A 23,094-nucleotide genomic window follows, 5' to 3' on the forward strand; every position below is an offset into this window, starting at 1 on the left:
GCCACTTGTGCCTGCTTGCTGCCAGCTCCCTTGTAGCTACCATGGTACTACATACTCTCTTTGTGTAAGTAGCAGAATTGATGTGTAAGTGCCCCAAGCAATGATCTACTGCTGTAAAAAGATGCTATGGCTGGAACAATCTTCCATGAGCTCAAAGCCATAGATCCCAAAGATAATGATCCTGGGGGAGTCTCTGGGTTATTGGTAACACTGATACTGAAAAGATGATGCTTTGCATCCAAGGTTACAAAATACTGCTGCTGTATTGCTTGGAGTACCTTGGGCTGTGCATGTGAGGAGACCTTTAGGTAAGTGATTAGGCAGGAGAGAGAAGGTTAGAGGGAGAGCTGGCAGAGCTTGGGAGTGGGGGAAGTCTGGCTTTTCTCAGGTCCTGGTGTGTTACAGGTCCTTTAATGAAACTGGGAGAGAGGGATGGAGATATTAAATGTCTTTGGCAGTGTCCCCAGGGAGAGACTGTGAAGGAACCAGAGTAACTGTGGGGTAGGAGGAGAGGTTCTTTATTACACTGGGACTTGGGTAAGGCCCAGAGAAGGAATGAGCATGTCAGCTGAGGAGGTGAGCAAGTATCAGTGGTGCAGGAGACTCCTCCCATGACAGGCCTGCTGCAACACTGCTGTTGCTAGTCCTACCATTTCTTACCTGCAGCCTGTGTTGGTGGGTCCTTTGCTCTCCTAGTTGCTTTTGGGTGTTTCCTGGCTGAAGCCTGGTGCAGAGCTGCAGCCCAGTGGTGGTGCCAGCACTGGTGGGTAGAAGGATGCACCCTCACATCTTGGGTGACATTGGTGAAGGGGGAAACTGCAAATGGGACTGGTGCACTAGCTCTGATGAGCTCTGCCAGTTGATGCTGCCTCTGTTGTCTTGGGAAGACCATGTTGTTTGTTGGGTCCTGGAGACACCCAGCAGTGAGGCTCTAACTGGGGATGCCACCCAGGCATTAAGCTTTCATTGTTTGAAAGCAGTCCTTGTCAGGGGAGCTACACTAGGAGCCTGTGACTGGCTCACTTAAAAGTAGTGTTTGTTTGGGTAGGAGCTGTTCAAATATGAACCGGGATGTAAGGACATGCAGAAATCAAAGTACGGGATGCTGGTGCAGGGTAGGGACAGCAGCTGGTTGGAGGGCTAGTCACTAAAGCAGCACTGCAGGGGTTGTCCCTGTGCTGTGCATGGGGTCTGTGTGGCAAGGCTTGTTTGTGCCTTCATGGAAGGGGTGTGCTTCTGCTACTCTGGAGCTGACCAGCAGCCCCTGTCACTGCTTTACCCTCCATGCCATGCAAATGAAGGCAGCTGCATTCCAACCAAAGCTCTGCTCAGCAGTCCCTGTTGCTGCTTTCTCCTCCATGCCGTGCAAATGAAGGCAGCTTTGCATAGCACCTGCATTCTGCACAGCACACTGCACATGGCTGGTGGTAAGGAAGCAGTTGGGTGTCCTCCTCAACACCGTGTTTCATAGCCTGTGCCCAGTCAGGTCTAAGCATTGATGCTGTGTGCAGAGATACCAAAGCATCCTTCTCACTGTATGGAGGACCTTGCACAACAGTGCAGGAGGGAGTTGCTGCCAAGCACATCCCACACAGGTAACAGGGTGAGAGGGGGTGTGTCTTGTTTTCCAAATGTTACTGTCCTCAGCCATGGTGGCAGAGGGAATTCCCAAGGGGAACTACCCAGCTTTCATAGCACTTCTCATGGAGGGTGGGGAGAGGGCTGCTGGTTGTGGATGTGGTGCTCTTCCTTTGCATGCTGCAGCTTCCCTCATAGAAGGATCATAAATGTCTGTGTAAATCAGCAGACCAGACAGTAAAGAGATTGACCTCCCTGTCGTCTCCCTGGGCTTACAGAGATTCCTCCAAATGGCTCTATTAACAACAGGACTAATTTTTATTAGAAAAGGCAAAATAAATACAATGAAGCCGTGCCAGAGAGCTGCTTCCCACCTCAGCCTCTTAGCAGCCATTTCCTACTGGGTCTTACAGTCACCATCCCCACTGTTAGCTGCCTTTACCTTCTTCAGCTCCTTCTGCAGCTGCTCTTCTGCAGCCAGGATCTCCTTCGGCTTCTGGTACTGTGGGACAGAGAGAAATGTCTTTAGCACTCCTCTTGAGCCTCTGTTTCAAGCAGACCAACTGGAGCCATGTGCTGCCAGCACAGCTGGGGCCCTCCTGCCAAGTGAGGCCCTCCTGATACTGGCTGCCTCCAAAGCCCACTTGGAGAGGTGGTGCCATCAAGCTAGGCACATTTGCCAAATCTGGGGTGTCTTACAATGCAAGTAAAATTTCCCAGTTGGATGTGGAGCTGACTGTATGCTTGTATGTGTAATATATATGTGTGTGTGTATAAATATATATCTAAAATATGCCTGCTTTTTAAAGGCAGAGAAGTAAGAGTTGCAGTTCCTCTGTCCTCAGAGGGCCCTCATCCAGCTGCAGTTCAGTGGTGGATGCAGGTGCTTTTTGGCAAGGGTTTGGCCTGTAGCAAACAGAAGCTTGGACCCTGCATATGCACCCCCAGCTCTGCTGCAAGGTTTCCCTCAGAGGAGATGCTCTCTGGTTAACTGACTTCTACGTTTAAGATGAACACCTGCTGCTCAAAAGTGTCTGTCTGCTCCTTGCAACAAGAAGGAAGTGCCCACTTTGCTAGTCTCTCACTTCCATCACATGTTTGGAAGTGTGTCCTCTCTGACACAAAGCAGCAGGTGATTTTAAACTTTAAGACTGTGAGACCCCTAAGTGCAGCAGATCCTTGGACTCTTAACCCTTATTATGGTCTGAGGCAAAAGAAACTTCCTGTCACAGAGTGGATGCTTGCTCAGGTCTGAGCAAGGGAATACATGGAAAATGGGCCATGGCCGACACTCCTCCAACCGGCAAGTCATCCTGAGCAGCAAGCAGGGCCCCTCCTGCAGCCTGGGCTGTCCTGGCTAGTGTCAGCATGCCCAGTGTAATCTGAAGCTCCCACTGACCGTGTACAGAGAAGGGGACTCATCAGTGATCAGCACATCACCCTGCTCTGCCTTGTTTCCCCACATGTGAGAATTTTAACTTCTTTGTGGCTGTAAAGATAAGGGCAAAGTGCTGTTCTGCATGGTAAAACCTCACCGTGATGATCAGGGTGTTGTTGGTATGGGTGTAGCTCAGAGCAGCTGCGTCCAAGGGGAGCTGGTATCGGTCCAGGTCAGGAATAGAGAACTTCTTGTAGTACCTACAAACGAAAGAGGAGACAGAAATGAGGAAGGTGGGGTTCCAATTTTCTGTTAGCAGTGCTGAACTACAGAGTGCTGTTCTACAAGGTGTAGATGAGGACAACAGACCTCTCAGGTTGGCAGAGGACCCTGTGCCATGTTGTGTGCCTGCTGGTGCCCCAAGGCTGACAGGAGTACTAGAAACAAACCTCCAAAGTGGAAATCAGAGCTGGCAAACTCCTGAAGGGTTGTGGTGTGTGAGAGCAAGCTTGGTCCCTCCAGCTTGTCCTTGAGTAGTGCCAGATATGGTTAGGGACAGGTGTCCCTTGTCTTTGTCCCTGCTCATGGCCTCTCCTTCCCTCTAAGTATCAGCTCCCATGAGCTCTTGTCCAAACAGCTGTTAAAGCCCTTGTGCCCTGTGACACAGGGCAGTAACTTTCCTGTGTGATGCACCATTTTGTGTTGCAACCCTTTCTAAACCCTTTTCTTTTCCTCCTCTTCCTATGCTTCTTAGATGATTTCCTGCTCTGGTGGCATGGTGGTGCTCAGGCATACTCCTGGGCAGAGCTCTAGGTCCACAGTTACCTGAGCCTCTGCTCTGCAGCATCTCCATGCAGCCTCCATGGTGGCTGTAGTGCTCCTCTGCACTCCATGCTCCCCGGTTACCTCTCACATCCAAGCAGAGGACAGAGAGGTTTTTGCCACCTACCTATCCAGCCTGTGTCTTCTCACCAGCCAAATCTTGGGCTTTGCTCAGTACAATGGAAAGAGAATATGTCTCAGAATGGGAAGGGTTATTTGCTGTCTGTCTTAGCTAAAAGATTTCCTAAGACCTGAGGACCAGAACCTTGTAGGCCTGTATCTGTTTGCCTGAGACCTTTCTTGCTTGGCATGACTTGCTCTGTGTCTGCTGCTTCTCTCTGGGGCTGCACCAAATACACTGGTGGACCTATTCCCACCTAGAGGCATAGCTGTGTTCTAAATCTCTCTCTTACAGCACTCTCATGGGCAGTCTTCTCTAAGAACTTGGCCTGTAGTTGGAACCAAGGTGCCCAGAGCAGAGTACGATCAGACAGTGGCTGAAGGGTTCTTCTGCATTCAGCTGACTGTGTGTAAGGCTTGGCTTCTCTAGCTACCTCTGCCCAAATTGCACTATATTTTCCAAGTCACAGTGGAAACAGCTACAAAGGGCAAATGGCTCTCCTGGTGCAGTGGGAGGAATGTACGCAGCTTGTTACCGCAGGGCTCAAACCTTTCTGTGTTGTCACTGCTGTCGGTATTTGGAAAAGGTGGCAGACATGGATAATAAGGGAGATGTCAAAGGTTAAACAGCAGAGATTAGATGAACACAAAGACATGTTAAGGAAGTGTTAACTTCTTACCGATTAGACAAAAAAAAAAAAAAGGCAAAAAAAAAAAAGCAGTACACAGGAAAAAAAACCCACTGTTTCAAAGGGCCTTGGGAGTCATCAATGAAACAGCAGCATTCTGCTGCCCCAGGACTAAGGAGAAGGAGAGAAGAATGGCTTTGGCTGGCCTCAAACTAAAATCTGTGACAAGATCAAAGGAAACCAGATCTGCCTGGCCACCCCCTCCTTCTCCTAACATTACCACTGCCTCTCACTACAATAATTGAATCAAGTTTGGTGTTCGGGGAGGTGGCTTTCTGGGTTTGTTTTTAGAGTTTAGTTTAATGGATTTATTTTACAGCAAGAGGTTTTAAGCAAATCCCACTTGAGCAGCCCTTGCCGTGGCCAGAGGGAACGGGAGTGACTGGTAGAAGAGCTCCTGTCTGGGCTATGGATGTAGCAGATGGGCGGTTAGCCCTGCCGAGGCAGGCAGATTCTCTGCCCTCGCCTCTCACCCCATGGCCAAGGGCAGTACTGCACTCTGAGCATGGTTCCTGGCTCGAGATCCACAGTGCGTGCGTGAAGTCACCTCTATTATTTTTCCTACTGGAAACCCAGTTTTTGTCAGCCTGTAGGGAAAACTGCTACTGGTATGCTGAGAATTTAGAGCTGAGCTACTCAGTAGTGACTTGGCAACCCACCCCGTTGCTGTGCCTCTGGCTGGCGGTCAGCACAGCTCTGCTGCTCAGAAGCAGCGTGGCCGACTTCCAAGGGCTGGAGACGCTCCGAGGTTTCCTTCCTCTCCCGTAGTGATCCGCGTGCTCTCTGTGGACTCTATGCCTTTGTTGCTATCTTGGAATTAGTTGCTGAGTGGTGCCTTACCATGCCCAAGACCCAGGACAAATGGTATAAGATATCCTGGAGCCGGTACTAAGTGTTCTGGTGCTGGAATCTGTCCCTGCCCCTCACTGACAGCAAAGTCATTCTTGTCCCCAGTGAAGTGACTTTCAGCTTTAATTCTGAAGTCCTTAACTTTCATGTGCAGGCCCTGAGCCCGTCAGGTCCTTCAACTCTCTCTGACACTAGCCTACCAGTGTGTAGGTGCCAACTTCTTGTGGGGGACTCTGTTTTCCTGAAAGGGGTACAAAAAAGCTTTAAGTGAGGTAGGGTGTGGTTGAAGGCTTAGTACTACATTTTAACCTTACAGCACTTACTCAGGCAAGGAAGTTCCCACATACACACTACTATTAGTAGGACTGGGAGTAGCTAAGCCTCTCTGTGACAGTTGTGGTTGGGCTTCAGTTAACATACTCCCTTCCTGTCCTAGCTCCATGTGTACCCATGTATGGCTGATGGGAATCTCCTTCATCTTTCCTGCACTGGTCTCCCTACTAAAGCAACACTCTTCTTGTGAATCCCTTTAGAATCATAGAATAGCTAGGGTTGGAAAGGACCTTCAGATCATCTAGTTCCAACCCCCATGCCACATAAACCATGCCACCCAACCATGTCATCCACTAAACCGTGCCACTTTGTATGCATTTAGGCTAGCATCTTTCTGATTTAGAGCTGTAACTTCTTGCTGTTTTCCTGTGGTAGGCTCTCCCTTCCTCCTGTCTAGCCTCCTGCTTTTGAGCATCCGGGTGTGTTCATGTGCAGAGCTCACACATCCTCTCACCTGAAGACTTGCGGGTTCTGCTATCTGAAAAGCGTTTAGCAGCCAAAGTGGAGGAGTTCTTTGCCAACAGCACCACCTACAGCCAGCTACAAAGAGGGCAGGGTGGGAAACGGGTTGCGTTTACCCACGGATCTGATCATTCTCTGTTCTGCAGCAATGTCGGGAGGGAAGATCATCTCAGTTTGTAAATAGCTTTCATTTCTCTTCCAATATCCTCTCTTGTTCTCCTAATACTTGCTCCTTGCTATCTTTTTCCAATACTACTGCTCATTCAGCCTTATCTCACAGAACCTGCAAATGCTTTGGGGCACAGTGTGTCCTGTGCCATGAGAGATGCCATGTACTGACACAGAATAAGATAATACTTAAAAAGCCATTTTCCTTACTTTTTTCCCCTCCCATCTCAAATTTCTTTTGGCAGAATATTGTCTTGCTGCCTTTCCAGATTCAACCTTTTTTCTTGCTACCTCCAGATCATGTCATTGGCACTGCGACTACAGGGCAGGTTTATGCAGGGAGAGCTGTCTGAATGGGTGCCTATGACCTGGTGCATCCTACAGATACAATGACTAGATCAAAGCATCATATCAGAGGGAGAGGATGGGATGGTCTAGCTTCAAAAGGTCTGCAGGCTCTAACTATTTTTCTAAGGGATCAACATCTGACAGAGAAAGAACAGAGCAAACACCATGCTACTGGAGCTGTGAGTTAAGTTTGCAAAGACCAGCACAGAGCTTGAGGGACTCTCCTGTATACACATCTGGGGCAGTTGGGAGTGAAAATTGGATGTCAGGAGACACACAGTTGCAAGGTGGAGCTCCTCAGCCCTTGCTGAGGGATACACTGGGGAAAGAAGGCAAGAGAGGACACCCCCTGTGTAACCACTGGCCTGCCCTCTGTGCCAGCCCACCCCAAGGGACTGTCAGCACTGGCAGTACTGTCCTTACTGACTTCTTGTTAGTGGTCCGGATGACACAGCAGCGCTGCTCCTTCTCCACAGAGACACTGTAGACCTCCTTGGGGTAAGGCAAGTTACGGATCCTCCACTGGTAGCTGCTCAGGGTGTCCTTCCTCACAAAGACAGGCTACAGCAAACAAGTACCTTTAGCAAGGTGTTGTGATTTAAGCCCAGACAGTAACTCAGAACCACACAGCCACTCGTTCACTCCCCCCTCTCCTCCCCTCTTTCTCCATCCACTCCCAGAGAGATGGGGAGGAGAATCAAAAGAATGTAACTCCCACGGGTTGAGATAAGAGCAGTCCAGTAACTAAGGTATAGCAAAAAACAGTGCTGCTACCACCAATAATAATAATTATAAGGAAAATAACAAGGGAAGATAATATAATTGCTCACCAACCGATACCCAGCCTGACCCGAGCAGTGATCTAGCTCTTCTGGGTAACTGCCCCCAGTTTATATACTGGGAATGACGTGCTGTGGTATGGAATACCCCTTTCACTAATTTGGTTCAGGTGTCCTGTCTCTGCTTCCTCCCAGCTTCCCCTCCTCCCTGGCAGAGCATGAAACTCAGAAAGTCCTTGGTCAGAGTAAACATTACTGAGCAGCAACTAAAAACACTGGTGTTATCAGTGTTGTTCTTAGGCTGAAAGTCAGAAACATAGTACTGCACCAGGTACTAAGAAGGAGAAAAATGACTGCTACTGCTGAACCCAGGACACAAAGCCCCTCCAGCTGTCTCCTCTCTTCCCTGTCCCCTCAATGTACTGCATTGAGAGGCATCATGTGGGAGTAGCTCTTCTTTCACACAGGAGCATTAGAGAGTAACTATAAACCGCCTGAGCATCACTTTTCCTAGAGCTAGCACTGCTCTGCCTTTACCCAGGGCACTGCCTGCCACTGCCTGTATTCAGCAAGGTTGTCTTTAATTACAGGCTTACAGGCAAACCAGGCCTCCCCATCCCAAGCAAATGAATACTAAGCTCTGCCTACCTAGGGACCTGCTGGATTCAATTCCGGCTCTCCCCCAATTTGATGTGCAGGGCTGTGCTCTCATTTCAGGTATGTAGAAAAGGTAGTGATAGACTAAAACCTCTGCCCCCTAAGCTACAGGGATGTGAAGATGAAACAAGCTGTGCTGTGCTAAAGAGTAGCCTGCTATGCACCACTTGTGTCAGCCCTTCATTGTCATGACCTCTGCTTTTCATCCACTGACTTGTCCTGGCACTGGCTTTCCTTTCAGCCTACTCTTTCAGAATCCAGAATAGTAGCTGGCCAACACAGCAGTATAGATTCTCTACTTAAGGAAACTATAAACCTCTTGAAGATTCTAAAAAAGCTTAAGCTGTGCCATTTTTTCTCCTAGCCCCACAGCTTTGAGATGATTTGTAGTAGAGTGTTGGTCAGGTTAAGGCTGTCTTTTGGGCCTTAAGTGATCTGCATTCTACCAACTACCGCTACTACTGATGTAACCAAAATGCTAGGTAGCTTTAGACGCAGTTGTGCTTGCAGACCCTTACATACATTGGAGCTGCTTTCCTTTATGAGCTCTGATTCTAGTGCTCCCAAGAGCGGTGAGGTTGGCTCTCCCACTTCAACCTGCCACTTGCCAAACCCCCCAAGGGTGTTCTTCTCTCGCCATCTTCTACCTGTGGAACAGAGAAGAAGGGTTTTCATTATTCTGCTTTATAAGAACTCCTCCAGCAGATGACTGACAAAGCTGTGCAGCACACTGAGATAATACGAATCTTAATTCCAGCCGTCTCCCCTTTGGTGTGAGTGGATCTGTTAGCTGGCCTGTTCCTGAAGAGTGTCTCTTTTTTTCTACTTGGTGCTGAAGCCATGATGGGGTTCATGCTGCAGATGATGTAGTTTTGGACAAGAGCTGTAACTGACACCTTATTTGTTTGTGGTTGCAGAAGCCACCAAACAAACTGTTTCACCCCAGCATGTGCTACAGGCCCTGTGTCTGGCTATACAAGACAGCAATCCCATTTATTATATCCAAGTCTGTTGTGACAGAATCAGAGAATCAACTCGGTTGAAAAATACCTTTAAGATCAAGTCCAACCATTACCCCAGCACTGCCAAGTCCATCACTAAACCATGTCACTGAGGGCCTCATCTACACAGTTTGTGAACACTGCCAGGGACGGTGACTCTACCACTGCCCTTGGCAGCCTGTGCCAATGCCTCGCTGCCCTCTCTGTGAAGAAATTTTTCCTAATATCCAGTCTAAACTTCCCCTGGTGCAGCTTGAGTCTGTTGCCTCGTCTTATCACTGGTTACTTGGGAGAAGAGACCTACCCCCATCTCACTACACCCTCCTTTCAGGTAGTTGTAGAGAGCAATAAGGTCCCTCCTTGACCATTCTGTTCTCCAGACTAAACAACCCCAGTTCTCTCAGTGGTCAGATGAGCTGTCTGGGAGAGATCCTGCCCTAAACCAAAATCTGCCAAGCCATGGAAGTCTGAGCTTCCTGGGTCCAAACTGAACCATACTTATGTCTCTGTAACATTCAGCCAGCTGCAGGCATGCTTATGTCCAGAATATTCAGGGACAATTTGTTCCTGATGAGTTCCAGGAGTGCAGACCCACATCTGCTGGGGCCAGCTCCGAGCAACACTTACTCACTAACTGACCGGTCTTCACGTCGTACTCCTCAGCCATCTCCTTCCCATCCTCGAACAGGTAGTGGATCTTCCGCTTCCCTAGAGGCAAGACGGGTGGTGACGCTAAGCAGGAATACACCTACCCTTGGATGCATGGCCCTATCGCACTGTCTGAAGCCCCGTCTCGCTGACCGGAACCGCGTCCCTGCGCTGATGGCCCTGTGTCCTTCCCGGGTGCCCTGTTCCGGGGGCCGGGCAGTCCCCGGGAGCTTCCACCCCACCCTTTCCGCCAGCTCTGGGTCACCCCAGCGCACGCCCTGGGGCAGAAGGGGCCTGTCCCCCGCGGTTACCGTCCTGCACCAGCGCTGTCTTGCTGGCAGCCTGCAGCCTCTCCAGCCAGCTCCGCACCGCCATGGCGACTGGGCCCTGTCGCCACGGCAACGCGGACACTTCCGGCCGCCACCGGGAAGTACTTCCGCCGCCCGGGCCCGGCCTGTAGGTGAGCGCGGGTTCTGGCCCAGGGCCTGTCCCCCCCTTCCCCTAGGTCTGGTTTCGGGGGACCCTTCCCTTCTCGGTCATGGGGAGCCCCGGATGCTTTCCCGTTGGTGGGGGGGTCTCGCCCTTCTCAGGCCGGGGGATCCCAGTTTCCTTCCCTGGGCCCAGCCGCGGGGTTCCTGGGAATCCTTTCCTTCCCCCGAGGCTCTGGGTGCCGCTGGGCTGGGGGTGTTGAAGCCTTGGCGGCCTGAGGATGCTGTCAAGGCAAGCGCGGTAACCTCACGTGTGTGTTTGCTCTTAGGCAGTTAAATGCTACCTGGAAAAGCGTTCTTCTAAGCCCTAACAAGACCTGGGGCACACAGAAGCTTGGGGGAGTTTACTGTGGGATGGTTTTCTTAAATATTACTGTTTTCAGAGCATTGTTTTGGTCATAATGTCTTGAAAACAGGAACATCTGTGTGAAGCTGAGATTTAGAAACAGAGTGGGGTTTCTTCTCCCTTGAAGGTAAAATCTTCCTTGCAGAAGCAAGGGCTTGAGTCCAGTTCTGTGTTGGTCTTCCAGGGGATTGTGTTTAATGCTGGGGTGAGGAGGAGAGCACAGGGAGAAAACACAGGCGGGATGATTTTCAGCTCTTCCAGGTTTAATGTGATAGGTTTGTGCAGATCTGTGTGTGAGAACCTTGAAGCAAAACACAAGGTGCTGCATAGAGAGGACGCTGCAGCCGGGTGGAAGGTGCTGTTGGGATATACAGTGATTCCGGGGGTAGCTTGGGCTGTGGAAAACTAAATTTCTGATAGCCTGGGATGGTAGTTAAGGCTCCAAGGTTTGCCTTTGCAAGGCTCGTGGTGGTAAAGCTACAGTTGTACCTGTGTTGAACTTGGCTGGTGGATCTTTATTAGTTTGCTGTTTTCAGCTGAAGCCACACTGGGATTTCCTCCTGTGGCTGTATAAAACACTTGGTGTCAATCAGCTGTTTTACCCCTTCTCATCACTGGCTGGATTTCAGCCCTGGCGGGAGGGGCATTTCTCTCCTGGGAATATGTTTAAGAAATATCAGAGAAAAAAAAGTTGCTGCTTTTGGCTGGGCAGGAAGGAGCTCTAAAATGTTAACGTAGTTGAATACTTTCTATTGTAAGAACTCAGCGTTAGTCATCTTAGCAGGGTCTTCTTAAATGGCTTTTTGGTGATTTCTAACTTTGATTTTTCTGACCTTGGGGGCTACAATTCTTGTTTCCAGGTATCTCCCTCAGGGCAAGTGTTTTTGGAAGGCAAGAACAAAAAAAACCCCTCCAAAACAGCAAATAGAGTGAGGAAAATGAGTGAAGCTGAAGTTGTGCTTGTGTAATACTGATCTAAGCAACCTCTCTCTTTCTTACTGGCATTCAGAAGTTGCAGCTAAACTTCCCACCAGGCCTATGGAGCCACAGGGGATTGTCAAAGCCTTTCCCAAGAGGAAGAAAGTGAGAGATGACTTAGGGAAAAGCATCCCCTCAAAGATCCCAAAAGAGGAAGGAAAGGAAATACCTGATGGTAAGTCCTGCATGCCCATGACATGGAATATAATACTCCTACCCCAGCTTGTTAGCGAGGTGCTGTACCCTCAAAGGCTTTTTCTGCCCTCTGAGTGTGTTTTCTGTCGAGGTCGTGGCCAGCCTGCTTTGGTGTGTCCAACTGGTGCCCCGCAAAGACTGCCTGCTACTGTGGATGCCATTAAGTCCTATGTGAGATATGTAGCCCCACTGGTTTGGGACACTGCTTCTCTTGTCACTGAGCTCCTGCCCCTGTGTTTTCCTCAGCAGAGTGGCTGAATCCAGTTGCTGTTTACGTGCTACAAGCTGGCATTGGCCAAGCCAGAGCAGAGATCTTCCACAAGCAGATTGTCCAGAATGGGGGTGCTGTACACAGTCAGCTCTCCTCGGAGGTGACGCATGTCATTGTGGCTGAAGACATGGACTGTGATCGGGCTTTTCGGCTCCTTAAATTAACCAAGCTACCTTCAGGATTGCAGCTAGTGAAGGCATCCTGGCTGAGTGCTTGCATTAGAGACAATAAGTTGCTGAGTACTGCTGGCTACCGTGTCTTTATCCCTCGCAGGTACGTAAATGTCATTCCTCACTACAGCACTTCTGTCCTAAACTGAACAGTACTAAAATTTGACCTCTGCTCAAAATCTCAGACTGCAACTCCTTGCAGCTCCTGTGGGAATGACTCGAAGTCACTTTTCCCCGTACAGAGCATGAAATTTAGTGACTTTGTGACCAGTTGCCATTCTATGGGGTAGCAAAACATGGAATACATCCCAGAAGTGCTGACAAGAGTCCTGTCAGTTGTTCCAAGTGCTAAAGGCGCCTCTTCCTAGTCCGTCAGTGATACAAGGAGATGTGTTTAAAAAATGCTGCAAATTAAATGTTGTTTCTTACTTATTGCAGAGAGAGGATTGACATCTAGTCACAAGAGGAGATAAGGAATGGAGCAGCAGGCAGCCACAGGTTAGGATTAAAATGTTTTGGCATAGTTTTGTAGAAGAGTCTAAGAGTGAGGAAGATAAGAGTGGAAGTTGCAGGCCAGCAAGGTGGATGAAAATTGGGGAATTAAACCAAAACTAGAGTAATTAATCTATGACCTCATTCATATGAGTTGTTTACTCCATCCCAAAACATTCAGAAAGATGTCTCAGTCAGTTTTTTGGGTTCTGAGAAGTTCTCCTCCTGTACTAATACATCTGATTCATGGTAGGTACCTGAAGGAGGAAGAACTGCAAAAAAAGGAGCAGCAGCAGGTCCTGAGCAGTGAAGAGATCCAGCCCCCAGCAGAGGAGGGAGCAATGAAACCAAATACTAAAGCACAGGTGGAGGATTCCTCACAGCAAGGCCTGTGCACCCTTGGACAGCAGCAGCTGGCTGAGGTGAGGCTTCCCACACAGATGCTTCTCCTTGTGAACAGATCCTTTGTGCTGCTTTTCCTGGCTAAGAACATCCCTGCAGGGATCCCGTACCAGATTTTCTCAGCAAATGGGAGGTTTTTGGATGTGTCCCTGCCCACGGCAGGGGGGTTGGAACTAGATGATCTTAAGGTCCTTTCCAACCCTGACTATTCTGTGATTCTATGTTTCAGTGGATTGGTGCTGGTAGACTTGGGCTGTACACATGGTTACTGCTTCTCTTTGTTACTTTTAGATGTTAAAAGTAGAAAAAATATTCCTTAAATTCATGTCCCTATCAGGACGTTTCAGCTGAAGTAGCCAAGGCTCACTCTGGTGATCATGTTTTCCCTCCATCTTTTTGAGGAATATTCCCTGCCTGAGAATATCTCCCTTTCAGGAAGCTGTCTCTGATATTTCATCCTGTGTGCCTGCCTGAGCCATGCTGACCCATTCTCCACTCCTTGGCCAGCACCCTGTTCAGACACATGTGCAGTGGATCAGGTTTCCACTTGAGCAATTGTGGTGGTGTGCTTAAAATATCTGTGCTGGGTTATTAGTGACCTGTTCTATGAGTCAGCTTCTCCAGCCTGCTGTTAGCTTGCTTCCTTTTCTCTGTACTTTTGCTTAAGTTTGCTGAATTCTTTTTGGCCATTGGCTTCAAATCTATCTGCAGCAAAGTTACGCCAGACCTCTTACAGCAGCAGCAGCTGCGTAATGCTGGCATCTGATTTCTAACACAGTCCCAAATCTTATATCACAAACCCCTGTGGTTACTTCCTAGCTGACAGCCCACTGAGGGCTCCTTTGATTTAGGTTTTTGCTTGAGTATGTGTATGGGGAGGATATTTTCTCCTCAGACTTACTATCCAGTGTGCTATAGGCAGAGCTGACTGCTTCTTAACTGCATTGTCTTTGCAGTTACCCCATCTTTGCTATTTCTTCTAACTCTTAATTTCATGGCAATTGTTATTATCAAATCAGACTTAGTGAGAGAAAGGATCTTTTGTGCTGCTGTGGATCCTGTGGTATCTGCCCTGCTTTCTGCTCATGTTTATGTTGGGTGGTCAGACAGCTGCTAGTCTGAAGCCTTGTTGCCTTTTTTTCTTTTAAATTGCCTCAAGCAATGATATTTCCTGTTAGTCAGTGCACAGCAGCAATATCTGTAGACATTTCAGTAAAATCCCTTCTCCCAAGCTTAGGACAATGTGAGTTTGGGGAGGAGAGGAAAACTCATGGAATATGCTTTAAAGACAGTACCAACCACTCTTGAAACCCAACTACAACAGTGAAGCTGAAATTTCAGCTTAGAAGTAGCCTCCATTTAAGCAGAGAGTCATTTCTAGCTTGGGTGGATGCTTTTTCACTATGAGGTGATGAGTGTGCCAGTGTTTCATAGTAAACAGGGGCTGCTCTGAGAGTTCTGTGTTTGAATGTAAACTCCTGTAAGGAAACCTTGTTACCAGACTGCAGCAACTGCTTTGTGACTGCATCTGGATGCAGTAGCTTTATTCAAGGCAGCTTTTGCAAGCAGTGCCAGTTCCTCACAGGATGAACCCCTGGCTGCTACCCCAAGCTACCTGCCTTCCTCTTATATTGTCTCAGCTGCTGGGCTTCAGCTGCTATCCTGGCTCCTGTGCTGTGCTCCAGATAAACCGTGCACATCCCAGTCTCACCCAGCTGTAGTAAGTCAGTGTCTGTAGGATGCTGGAGTATCTTAGAAGCTAGTGCATTTTGTTGGTTTGGCACGAGTGGTTGTAAAGAATCTATCAGCTTTGTTGGTGAAGCTTAGTCAGGGTTTTATGTGCTCTTTTACCTAATGTGACAATACTGACCAAGAGGATGGGAATTGCATACACCATCTGCAGAGTTCTTTGTGTTGTTGTTGGATAACATGCTACTTAGATGCTTTTAAGGGGCTTACTAACCAACAACACTCCGAGGCTTTGCCGCCCTTAGAGGGAACAGTGTCTTAAGGGAGTTGTGTTTCAAGGGTTTCAGGGAGAATAAAACTACTTTAGTCTATCAAATCCTCAGTCTGACCCAGTTTTCAGAGTTACAAAACCAGATTACAGGGAAACATCTCGCCTCTTCTTCCTAAAGGCTCAGCTCTGTATCTTGCAGGAATCATGTCTGCAGACCTGCTTAGCCAGCAGAACCACAGGTTCTAAGAAAATGGCTCTGATGTTAGGCTGATGCACTGCAGAAACTCACAGCAGGTCTTGGTGTGCTGGATATAATTGCTGGACTGATCCCAAACAGCTCTGTGCCATTCAGGGTTACTTCCACAGCACAGAAGCTCTTGGATCCTTGTGGGCTCCTGTGTTTATCCATCAGGAGAGAGGAGGACCCCAGTGAGCAAAGCTTCTGTGCAGCTTTCCACTTCTGTCCCCTTTTGTTCGTTACCTGAAGCCAAGGCTCATTGTTTCTTAAGTCTACACAGAGGCATCCTATTGCTGAGGGTATCAGCAAATGTATACATTGGTTCTTTCTTCTGTCACTGAGGAATGTGGAGTCCTTTGTGTATTTCCTTCCTCCCCCTTTTCTCTTGCAGATAGCCATGGGGAGAATGAGGGGGTTGTAATTTACTACCCTCTTAAGATTTTTGTGTCTGTAATGTGAAAACAGAGTTCAGTGCCTATCTCCTGTCATCTGCATCATGGGGTGGAAGGTACGGAGTCTGAATGTGAGAGGTGTCTGTGCAGCCACCAGACCAGCGAAAGGTTTCCTGGGGGAGCAAGGAGTCAGGATCAATCCCAGCCAGGCATTTCAGCATTGTTATACCATGCTGCTGGCAGCAGTTGCTCACTTAAGAAGCATCTTACCTCAGTTAGGTCTCAGGGCCTTAACTTAGATGGTGCATGTGAGCTTGGATCACAGGTGGACAGCAGTGTCTCGTCTCCTGTGCTCTGTGAGATGTGCATGTAGCTTCAAAGGGTGCATATGTAGCTTCAGAGGATGCATGTGTAGCTTGAGATGTGAAGAGCTATGGTGTGCATATAGCCAACCAGTTCCAGAGATGGCAGTTTGAGCACTGCATGCCTGGGAGGCTGGTTATGCTCTGACTTCCTACTTTCAGGAACAGCCTGTGCCAGGGGGACATATGTGAGGCATGTACTTATTCTCACATGGCTGATTTTCTACCTCTCCCTAAAGAAAGACTCTGATGATGAAGGCAGTGAAGGAGAAGATGCTGGTGTCACGCAGGGAGATCTGGAAGCATTGATTTCTGGCCATTACCCTGTGAAATCACCAGAGGAGACCAGTGACAGCTCTTCCTCAGTGGTGCAGCCTCCCAGCAAGTGGGTTTGTGCCCAGTCCTCCAACAGCAAGAAGGAGAATCACAACCAGTGCATCACAGAGAAGCTGGAAGTGCTGGCAAAGGCCTACACTGTCCAGGGGGACAAGTGGAGATCTCTGGGCTACTCCAAAGCCATCAATGCACTCAAGAGCTACCACAAACCAGTCACCTCCTACCAGGTAAAACACCTTCCCAGAGTGATTGAGCAGGGAGAGAAACTCAGCATCCTAGCTCTGTTATGAGCCAGATCTCTTTCTGTACTTGGAATGGCTTGTCGTGGGAATTTCTTCCTGTGTGGTGACTTTGATGTAAGATGTATAGCAAGTGTGAGTTGGGATTCATTGACCACCTGCAGTATTTTCAGAACAACAGAAAAGTGCAGTCTAAGCCTTTTCTTTTAGGGCCAGACCTGAGCACTCATGAGATAAATCAGCAACTAGCCACCATTTGAGATAATATATCAAATACTGACTGTGACAGTCCAGCCATTGAGTGTATTAGTGTTTCAGTCCTGTTCTGCGTTTTCCATTTAGCATTGAATCAATGTAGCCTATGTAAGCCTGGGCTAGAGAGGAGACCATCAGGCAGAACTAGTCCTGCTATTTACCAGCCACTAATCAAATGGCTATACCAGGCTCTGAGTGGGTAGCAGCTTCCCAGCTTGTCTGTGATCTTCACTTTTCTAGTAGCAGCTCTGGTTTCTTGCTAGGAAGCCTGTAAAATCCCTGGGATTGGGAAGCGGATGGCAGAGAAGATCCTGGAGATCTTGGAGAGTGGGCATCTGCGCAAACTGGACCACATCAGTGAGAGTGTGCCAGTGCTGGAGTTGTTTTCCAACATCTGGGGAGCAGGGACTAAAACAGCTCAGATGTGGTACCAGCAGGTAAGTTTAGTGTCTTATACAGGAAGTTCTCAGGCTGTGGTTTGAAGACTGCTGCTCAGTGTAGGAGGCTTATTTGCACAAATAATTTCCAGTTGCAAATATCCATGGATTTGAATCTGCTATTATGGAAGGAGCTATGAAGCTGGCTCCTATTGTGTTTGGGGTGAATGGAGTGCACCCAGCTAAGATTTGAGTTTTGGTGGGCATAGAGAACAAAGTTGAATGATTGGAGGAGTGGGGGACACACTGCCTTTTCCCTTAGCATCACTGCTTGGAGCTCTTCTCACACTGCTTATGGCAATGATGTTGCTAAGAGCCAGGCTTGAATCAAGGCATCTTGGCCATGAAAGCTCCTGGTTCAGTTGCTGTCCTGTTGGCCCAGCTGGCTCTTGTAGCTGTCAGAACAGCCATCCACCTAACCTGGAAGTTGTAAAAGTGAGATTGAGGTAGTGGTGCCAACAGGAGTAACCCAGCCCACTGAGTGGATTCCTTCTTTAAAAACGGTTTATCTCCTGAGTGAACAGCTGATGGGGCCTGGTTTCCTGTAGTGTTTGGTTTGTGACTGGGTTCTTTGCTGTCTTAAGAATAGGAATGTGTTCATGCTGTAGGCTTTCCTTCATTGGGATATTCCAGGTGCTGTTCCTTTACCTGTGTTAACCGTTTTCCTTCAGGCTGTAGGAACAGAGTGCCTTAAGAACAGTAGCCTTCTGTCTGGTTTAGTTAAGATTCCTAGTCATTGCAGGGTGGGGACTGAAGGTGTGTGTGAGTAGTGGCATTGCCTAAATCCCTTCTTGTGGAACCAGGCCCTAAGTCTGGTTCCAAAAGAACTGGATCTGTATGTGATCTCAGAAGCTGTGACTGGCCTGGACTTGAGTCAGGTTAAGCACATTCTGCCCAAGTCTTCATTGGAAGTATTTGAAGAGCAAAGGCATGGTAGATGTTTGCATATCACCCCATGTTCTGCACTAGGGCTTCCGGACACTGGATGATATTCGCACCAAGGCAACCCTCACCCACCAGCAGGCTGTGGGGCTGAAGCACTACAAAGATTTCCAGGAGCGTATGCCTCGGGAGGAGGCTGCAGAAATAGAACACACTGTGAGTACCTCAGCCCTGAGCCCTCAGCATGGAGTACCTGTACCTGCTGGGACCTGGCAGGAGAGTGTGTGCTGTGGAAACATCCCTCGCTGCTATAGCTGAGCACTTCAGCCTCTCCTCTTGAGCAGGGTCAGTGCCTGGGGGATCCTTTTTGGCCACGGGCACACCAGATGCCTACTTTGCCCCTTAGGAAGGTTCAATTTGAATGCCTGGTGAGAAGAAGGATACTTCACAGGTGTCAGTTCTACACACTGCTTTGAAAAAGGCTGCACGTGACATGGTGGGATGAGTAGGTTCCCAGGTCTTCTTTCCTGCCTCTTCTCTGAGATGTGTACTTTCGGTCAAGGCCCCTGAGAGGTCTCCCTGGTACTGCTTCACCAAAGGAAGCCATGAGCCCCCTATGATCTGGTTGTCAATGAGGGGACAGATTCCATGGATATCATTGCTGGAAGCAAAGGGGATCCAGGTTGCGGATGGGTGTCGCTTTTTCTAGTGAGCCATGGTGCTCAAGGATTATGGGGTGCTAAGTCAGTGTACCCTAATGTGAGCAGAGAGCTTGGGGAACACAGTGTCATTGCTACCCCTGTGCTCTCTGATCACCATGGAAGCAGCAGCCAGCGTGACCCTGTCACTCGGCCACAGGGCCTGGCCACGAAGAATACCCTGCTGCCAGGCTCCTGCTGGGGTGTCAGTCCCGTGTGCCGGATTAGCCATCCTGGTGGTGAGTGGTCCCTTTCCCAGGCAGGCTGGGTTGAGGAGCAGGCTCTTGGGGGTGGGTCTATTGTTATCTTGATGGGATTACTGTGCTCCCCTCCATACACAAGCACACACCTCTGATCCAGGCCCAGGAGAGAGAATGAGGGATTAGTCAATGTCTGTGCTGCCTGTCACAGTGAGATCTGAGGAGCTTTTAGGCTCCCGGGTGGGGCTGGGAGTTTTCTAGAAATCTTCATTTAAAGCCAGAAGGGGGGCAAGGACACCAGAGGAGGGCTTGCTCCGCATGAGAAAGGCTTGTGGCTTCTTGGAGCACCTTTGGGGCAAAGGTTAATGGGTTTATCTCTTGCTAATGAAGGATGATCCCCAAGAGTGACAAGGGGCTGTGGGCATGGACACTACCTTCCTGAACCCCAGCCTCTGATGGCCTCATCACTGGGGATTCCTGAGCCCCTAATTATTTGCTGCCAGCAGGGTGATTGGCACAATCCCACTAAGAATACTCCTGTCCAAGGACTTGGGAGCCTTTCTTAAGCATTTAATGAATTAAGCCATCAGAATTAGCACTGAAGTATCAGAATCCTGCACAAAACAGGAGCTGGGGTCCAGCCTGGAGGTGGCTGCATTAGGGAAAGTTCTGATGATATGTGTCTGATTGCTGGCAGCAGCATGTGGGCATCCGTTGAGTCTAAAATGTTGGGACATTTGTGTTTTTTCCGGGTCAGGAAGCCCAGCTCACCTGCAGGGGCAGAGCTCCTGGCAGGAGTGAACTGCAAGGGACACTTGCAGATTTTCTGCTGTGCTAGGCCCTGCTGGGGAGGCTCTTCATGAACCCATCTCTGCTTCTGAAACATGACCTGTGACCATGTTGAACTGATCCTCTTTGTGGGCTGCTTAGCTTTGCCTACTCTGGCCCACAAGAGCTGATAAACCTCTTCACTCCTCCTGTCTCAGAAACCAAAGGCTCTGAAAGGTTGTGCTGTACTTTGCCTTCTCAGCATTGCTGTGTCTTGCTTCTTGTCTCAACCCAGCTCTAGTCCAGTGCCCCCAAGAGTTGATAACTGATGGTAGGTAGCACCGTAGTAGATCATTGCATTGTGTGGCAGTGTGCTGGGCATTTGCAGGACTGGGTGGAGATCACCCTGACTCATGTGGCTCCTGACAGCAGGCCAGCTCCTAAGTGGTACAGTTTGCCATGCTTGCTATGTGTCTGCTCTGTATCAGACCCAGGAGATGCAGGACAGGCCGCAAGGCAAGCACAAGATCCTTTGCTGTCTTGATGGAAAAAACATGAAGAGACAAGTCTCTGACTATACATCCCTTTTTCTCTTCTTGGAGGTCAAAGAAGCTGCCCTGGCCCTGAAACCTGGGCTTGTGTGTATGGCATGTGGCTCCTACCGTCGGGGGAAGCCCACCTGTGGAGATGTGGATGTGCTGGTCACTCACCCAGATGGGCAGTCTCACCATGGGGTGTTCAGCAAGCTGCTTGACAGCCTCCACAGGAGCGGTAAGGAGGCTGAGGGCTGGCATATGCTGCTCAAAGCTGTTCTAAGCATGGCCAGGCTGAGGAGGTGATGAGGTGAATGGCGTTCATTGACGGGTGGGTGAATACTTTTCTGAAGGACTGGAAGTCTTGTAAGTCCTTCAGAGTACTGCCCCTTGTCCTGGCCCTGCTCCAGTGACAGCTCCACACCCAGTGTTAAGGAGGGAGTACTGCTGCAGCTCAACATGGCTTCTCCTGTCCGTGTGAGGCTGTCAGGGTTGAGGCTGGGATCCCACAGCACGTTATGACACACCTCAGCTGCTGTCTGGGCAGTGGGGAGTTCAGGTGGGAGTGTCAGTCTCTACCATTCAGCCTCCTCTCTGCCTGTTCTCTCTCCCCAGGCTTCCTTACGGATGACCTGTTGAGTCAGGAGGACAACGGTGAGCAGAAGAAGTACCTGGGAGTGTGTCGCCTGCCCGGGCCAGGCCGGCGTCACCGCCGGCTCGACATCATCGTGGTGCCCTATAGGGAGTTTGCCTGTGCCCTGCTCTACTTCACTGGCTCGGCTCACTTCAACCGCTCCATGCGGGCCCTGGCCAAGACCAAGGGCATGAGCCTGTCCGAGCACGCCCTCAGCTCGGCTGTGGTGCGGGGCCCTGGAGGTGTCAGGGTGATGTCTGGTCATACTTTGCCCACTCCCACTGAGAAAGATGTCTTCATTCAGCTGGGGCTACCTTACCGGGAGCCCTCCGAACGGGACTGGTGACACCCAGTTGTCACCCAGCACCCTGAGCCCATTGCTCTGCTGCTGTTTTGAAGGGTGCTGGTCTCCCCAGTGCTGCTCTGTGGTGACTGCAAACTGGAGGACATACCCCAGCAAAGTGGGGTTCATTGTAAAAGTGGGGCCCTGCTGCTTTCTGAGCTGTGTGGCTTCACCCGAAGGAGGCCGTGAGCTGGAGCCATGCTGGATCACTACCCGATGCCACAGGACCCATCACTGCCTACCAAAAGGGCTTGCTGCCCATCAGCTATCCTGGCCCTACTCTCCTTGGGAAAGCTTCAGAAGGCTGGGCTGCAGAGCCTGGTGATGTAGCTGCTCCCAGTGCTTGTGAGTGGGAGAAGTGGGATGTATCTTCCTCTGTGTCTGGGCACAGACACCCCGAATGCTCTGTCCTGAGCTGTGCATGAAGGCTGCAGGGGTCTGGCTTGGCCCTGGGACAGGCCTCTCCCCTTCTCACTACTGCAGGAATCACAAAAGGTTCCCCTGTGCTGCTGCTGTGTCCTTCCTCCATCTGAGCTGACTTGCATCCTCTGATGGATCTCACTGCACAGGGCCAGGCTGCTATGAGTGCCCTCAGCTTTCCCTGGTGCCCAGTAAGCTTTGAAGGAGGTGTAGGGACCCAGTGTGTTGTTCCTGCTGGCTCTCTGTTTGTTGTGTGCCAAGAATCCTCCAGTGCAGAGAGCTGTGATCCCCCTGGTTTGGCCCTAATGCCTCCTTTCCTTTCAGTGCAGAAGAGCAGACCTCACAGCTTAGGGTTTGAATGTAATGGCACAGAATGTAACCCAGCTGGGCTGTGTGTGCATGGGAGGCAAGGAGGCAGAGAGAAACACAAGGAGATAGTTTAGTTCTACTTTGGGTGAAGTAAAGTTTTCCCTTTTTTTTTTTTTGTGGAAGCCACGGAGTCATCTGGTCTTTGATCAGAGAAAGTGTGTGTGTACATGCATGTGGATGTGGCTGGCCCCATCAGTTCTATGGGAGTAGGTTTTTTCTCAAGAAACTTCAACTATTTTATATTCTGGAGATGGATTTCCCAGAGCCTTTCAGTGCTCTGTTTCCATTATGAGTATTGCAGTGATTCCTCCTGGCAGAGGTGCTGCTCTGTGGCATGGGCTGCCAGAACACCATGGTGGGCATTTCTGTGCCAGGACCCCAGCGCTCCCTCTGGCTGTTCCTGGGCCTGGCCTCCTGCTTCCTTCTCTTGCAGTGACAAGCTGTGTGTTTGCTGCTAGGGCAGGCATGAGGGCATCGAACCCATTGGGTTTCTACAGTTTCTTGCTGCACTTTCAGCTGTGGGTGCTGGGCACCAGCAGTGGGGCTGGGGAGGCCTTGACACCAGCAGCGTCATTTGTCAACCCAGCCTTTACTGAACACACAGTGGAAATGAATGTCTTCTGGCATCTCTTGGTGCTTGCAAATTTGAAGTATAATAAATCCCTTCTCTCTTTTTCCTGTCTTGCTCTCTGCCCTGCAACAGTTGGGACACTGCCCTCTGGTTGACCAGGAGCCCCTACGGTGCTCTCTAGTTTCCCTGTTTTCAGTAGGAGCAGGGAGAAGGCAGTGGAGACCTTCATGCTATTGGATGGCCACTTCTGGCTCTTGGGGCAGGGAGTTGCTGACCACCATCC

The 23,094-nt window shown here is 49.7% G+C and overlaps 2 protein-coding genes across 4 annotated transcripts; one reads left to right on the top strand and one right to left on the bottom strand.

The window, feature by feature from the left end:
- Positions 1-1,877: 1,877 nt before the first annotated feature.
- Positions 1,878-10,229, bottom strand: DPCD (deleted in primary ciliary dyskinesia homolog (mouse)). Its single transcript, XM_034061886.1, has 6 exons — positions 10,144-10,229; positions 9,812-9,892; positions 8,706-8,830; positions 7,175-7,308; positions 3,114-3,216; positions 1,878-2,080 (listed from the first exon to the last, which is right to left on the bottom strand). The coding sequence occupies exons 1-6, from the start codon at positions 10,205-10,207 to the stop codon at positions 1,976-1,978; spliced, it is 612 nt and encodes a 203-aa protein (XP_033917777.1). The 5' UTR covers positions 10,208-10,229; the 3' UTR covers positions 1,878-1,975.
- POLL (DNA polymerase lambda) lies at positions 10,023-22,914 on the top strand. Of its 3 annotated transcripts, none has more exons than XM_005154563.3 (9): positions 10,023-10,292; positions 11,676-11,819; positions 12,086-12,383; positions 13,026-13,194; positions 16,366-16,689; positions 17,220-17,393; positions 18,363-18,491; positions 20,544-20,712; positions 21,090-22,914. In XM_005154563.3, the coding sequence occupies exons 2-9, from the start codon at positions 11,705-11,707 to the stop codon at positions 21,452-21,454; spliced, it is 1,743 nt and encodes a 580-aa protein (XP_005154620.2). In that variant the 5' UTR covers positions 10,023-10,292; positions 11,676-11,704; the 3' UTR covers positions 21,455-22,914. The 3 variants fall into 3 exon arrangements, with proteins under 3 accessions (XP_005154620.2, XP_030909650.2, XP_033917776.1); XM_031053790.2 differs by having other exon boundaries at positions 10,074-10,292; positions 12,089-12,383; XM_034061885.1 differs by lacking the exons at positions 10,023-10,292; positions 11,676-11,819; positions 12,086-12,383 and adding an exon at positions 12,725-12,778.
- The last annotated feature ends 180 nt before the right edge of the window (positions 22,915-23,094 follow it).

Source organism: Melopsittacus undulatus, chromosome 4 (genome assembly GCF_012275295.1).
Source record: "Melopsittacus undulatus isolate bMelUnd1 chromosome 4, bMelUnd1.mat.Z, whole genome shotgun sequence".
In the NCBI taxonomy this organism is placed as follows: Eukaryota; Metazoa; Chordata; class Aves; order Psittaciformes; family Psittaculidae; genus Melopsittacus; species Melopsittacus undulatus.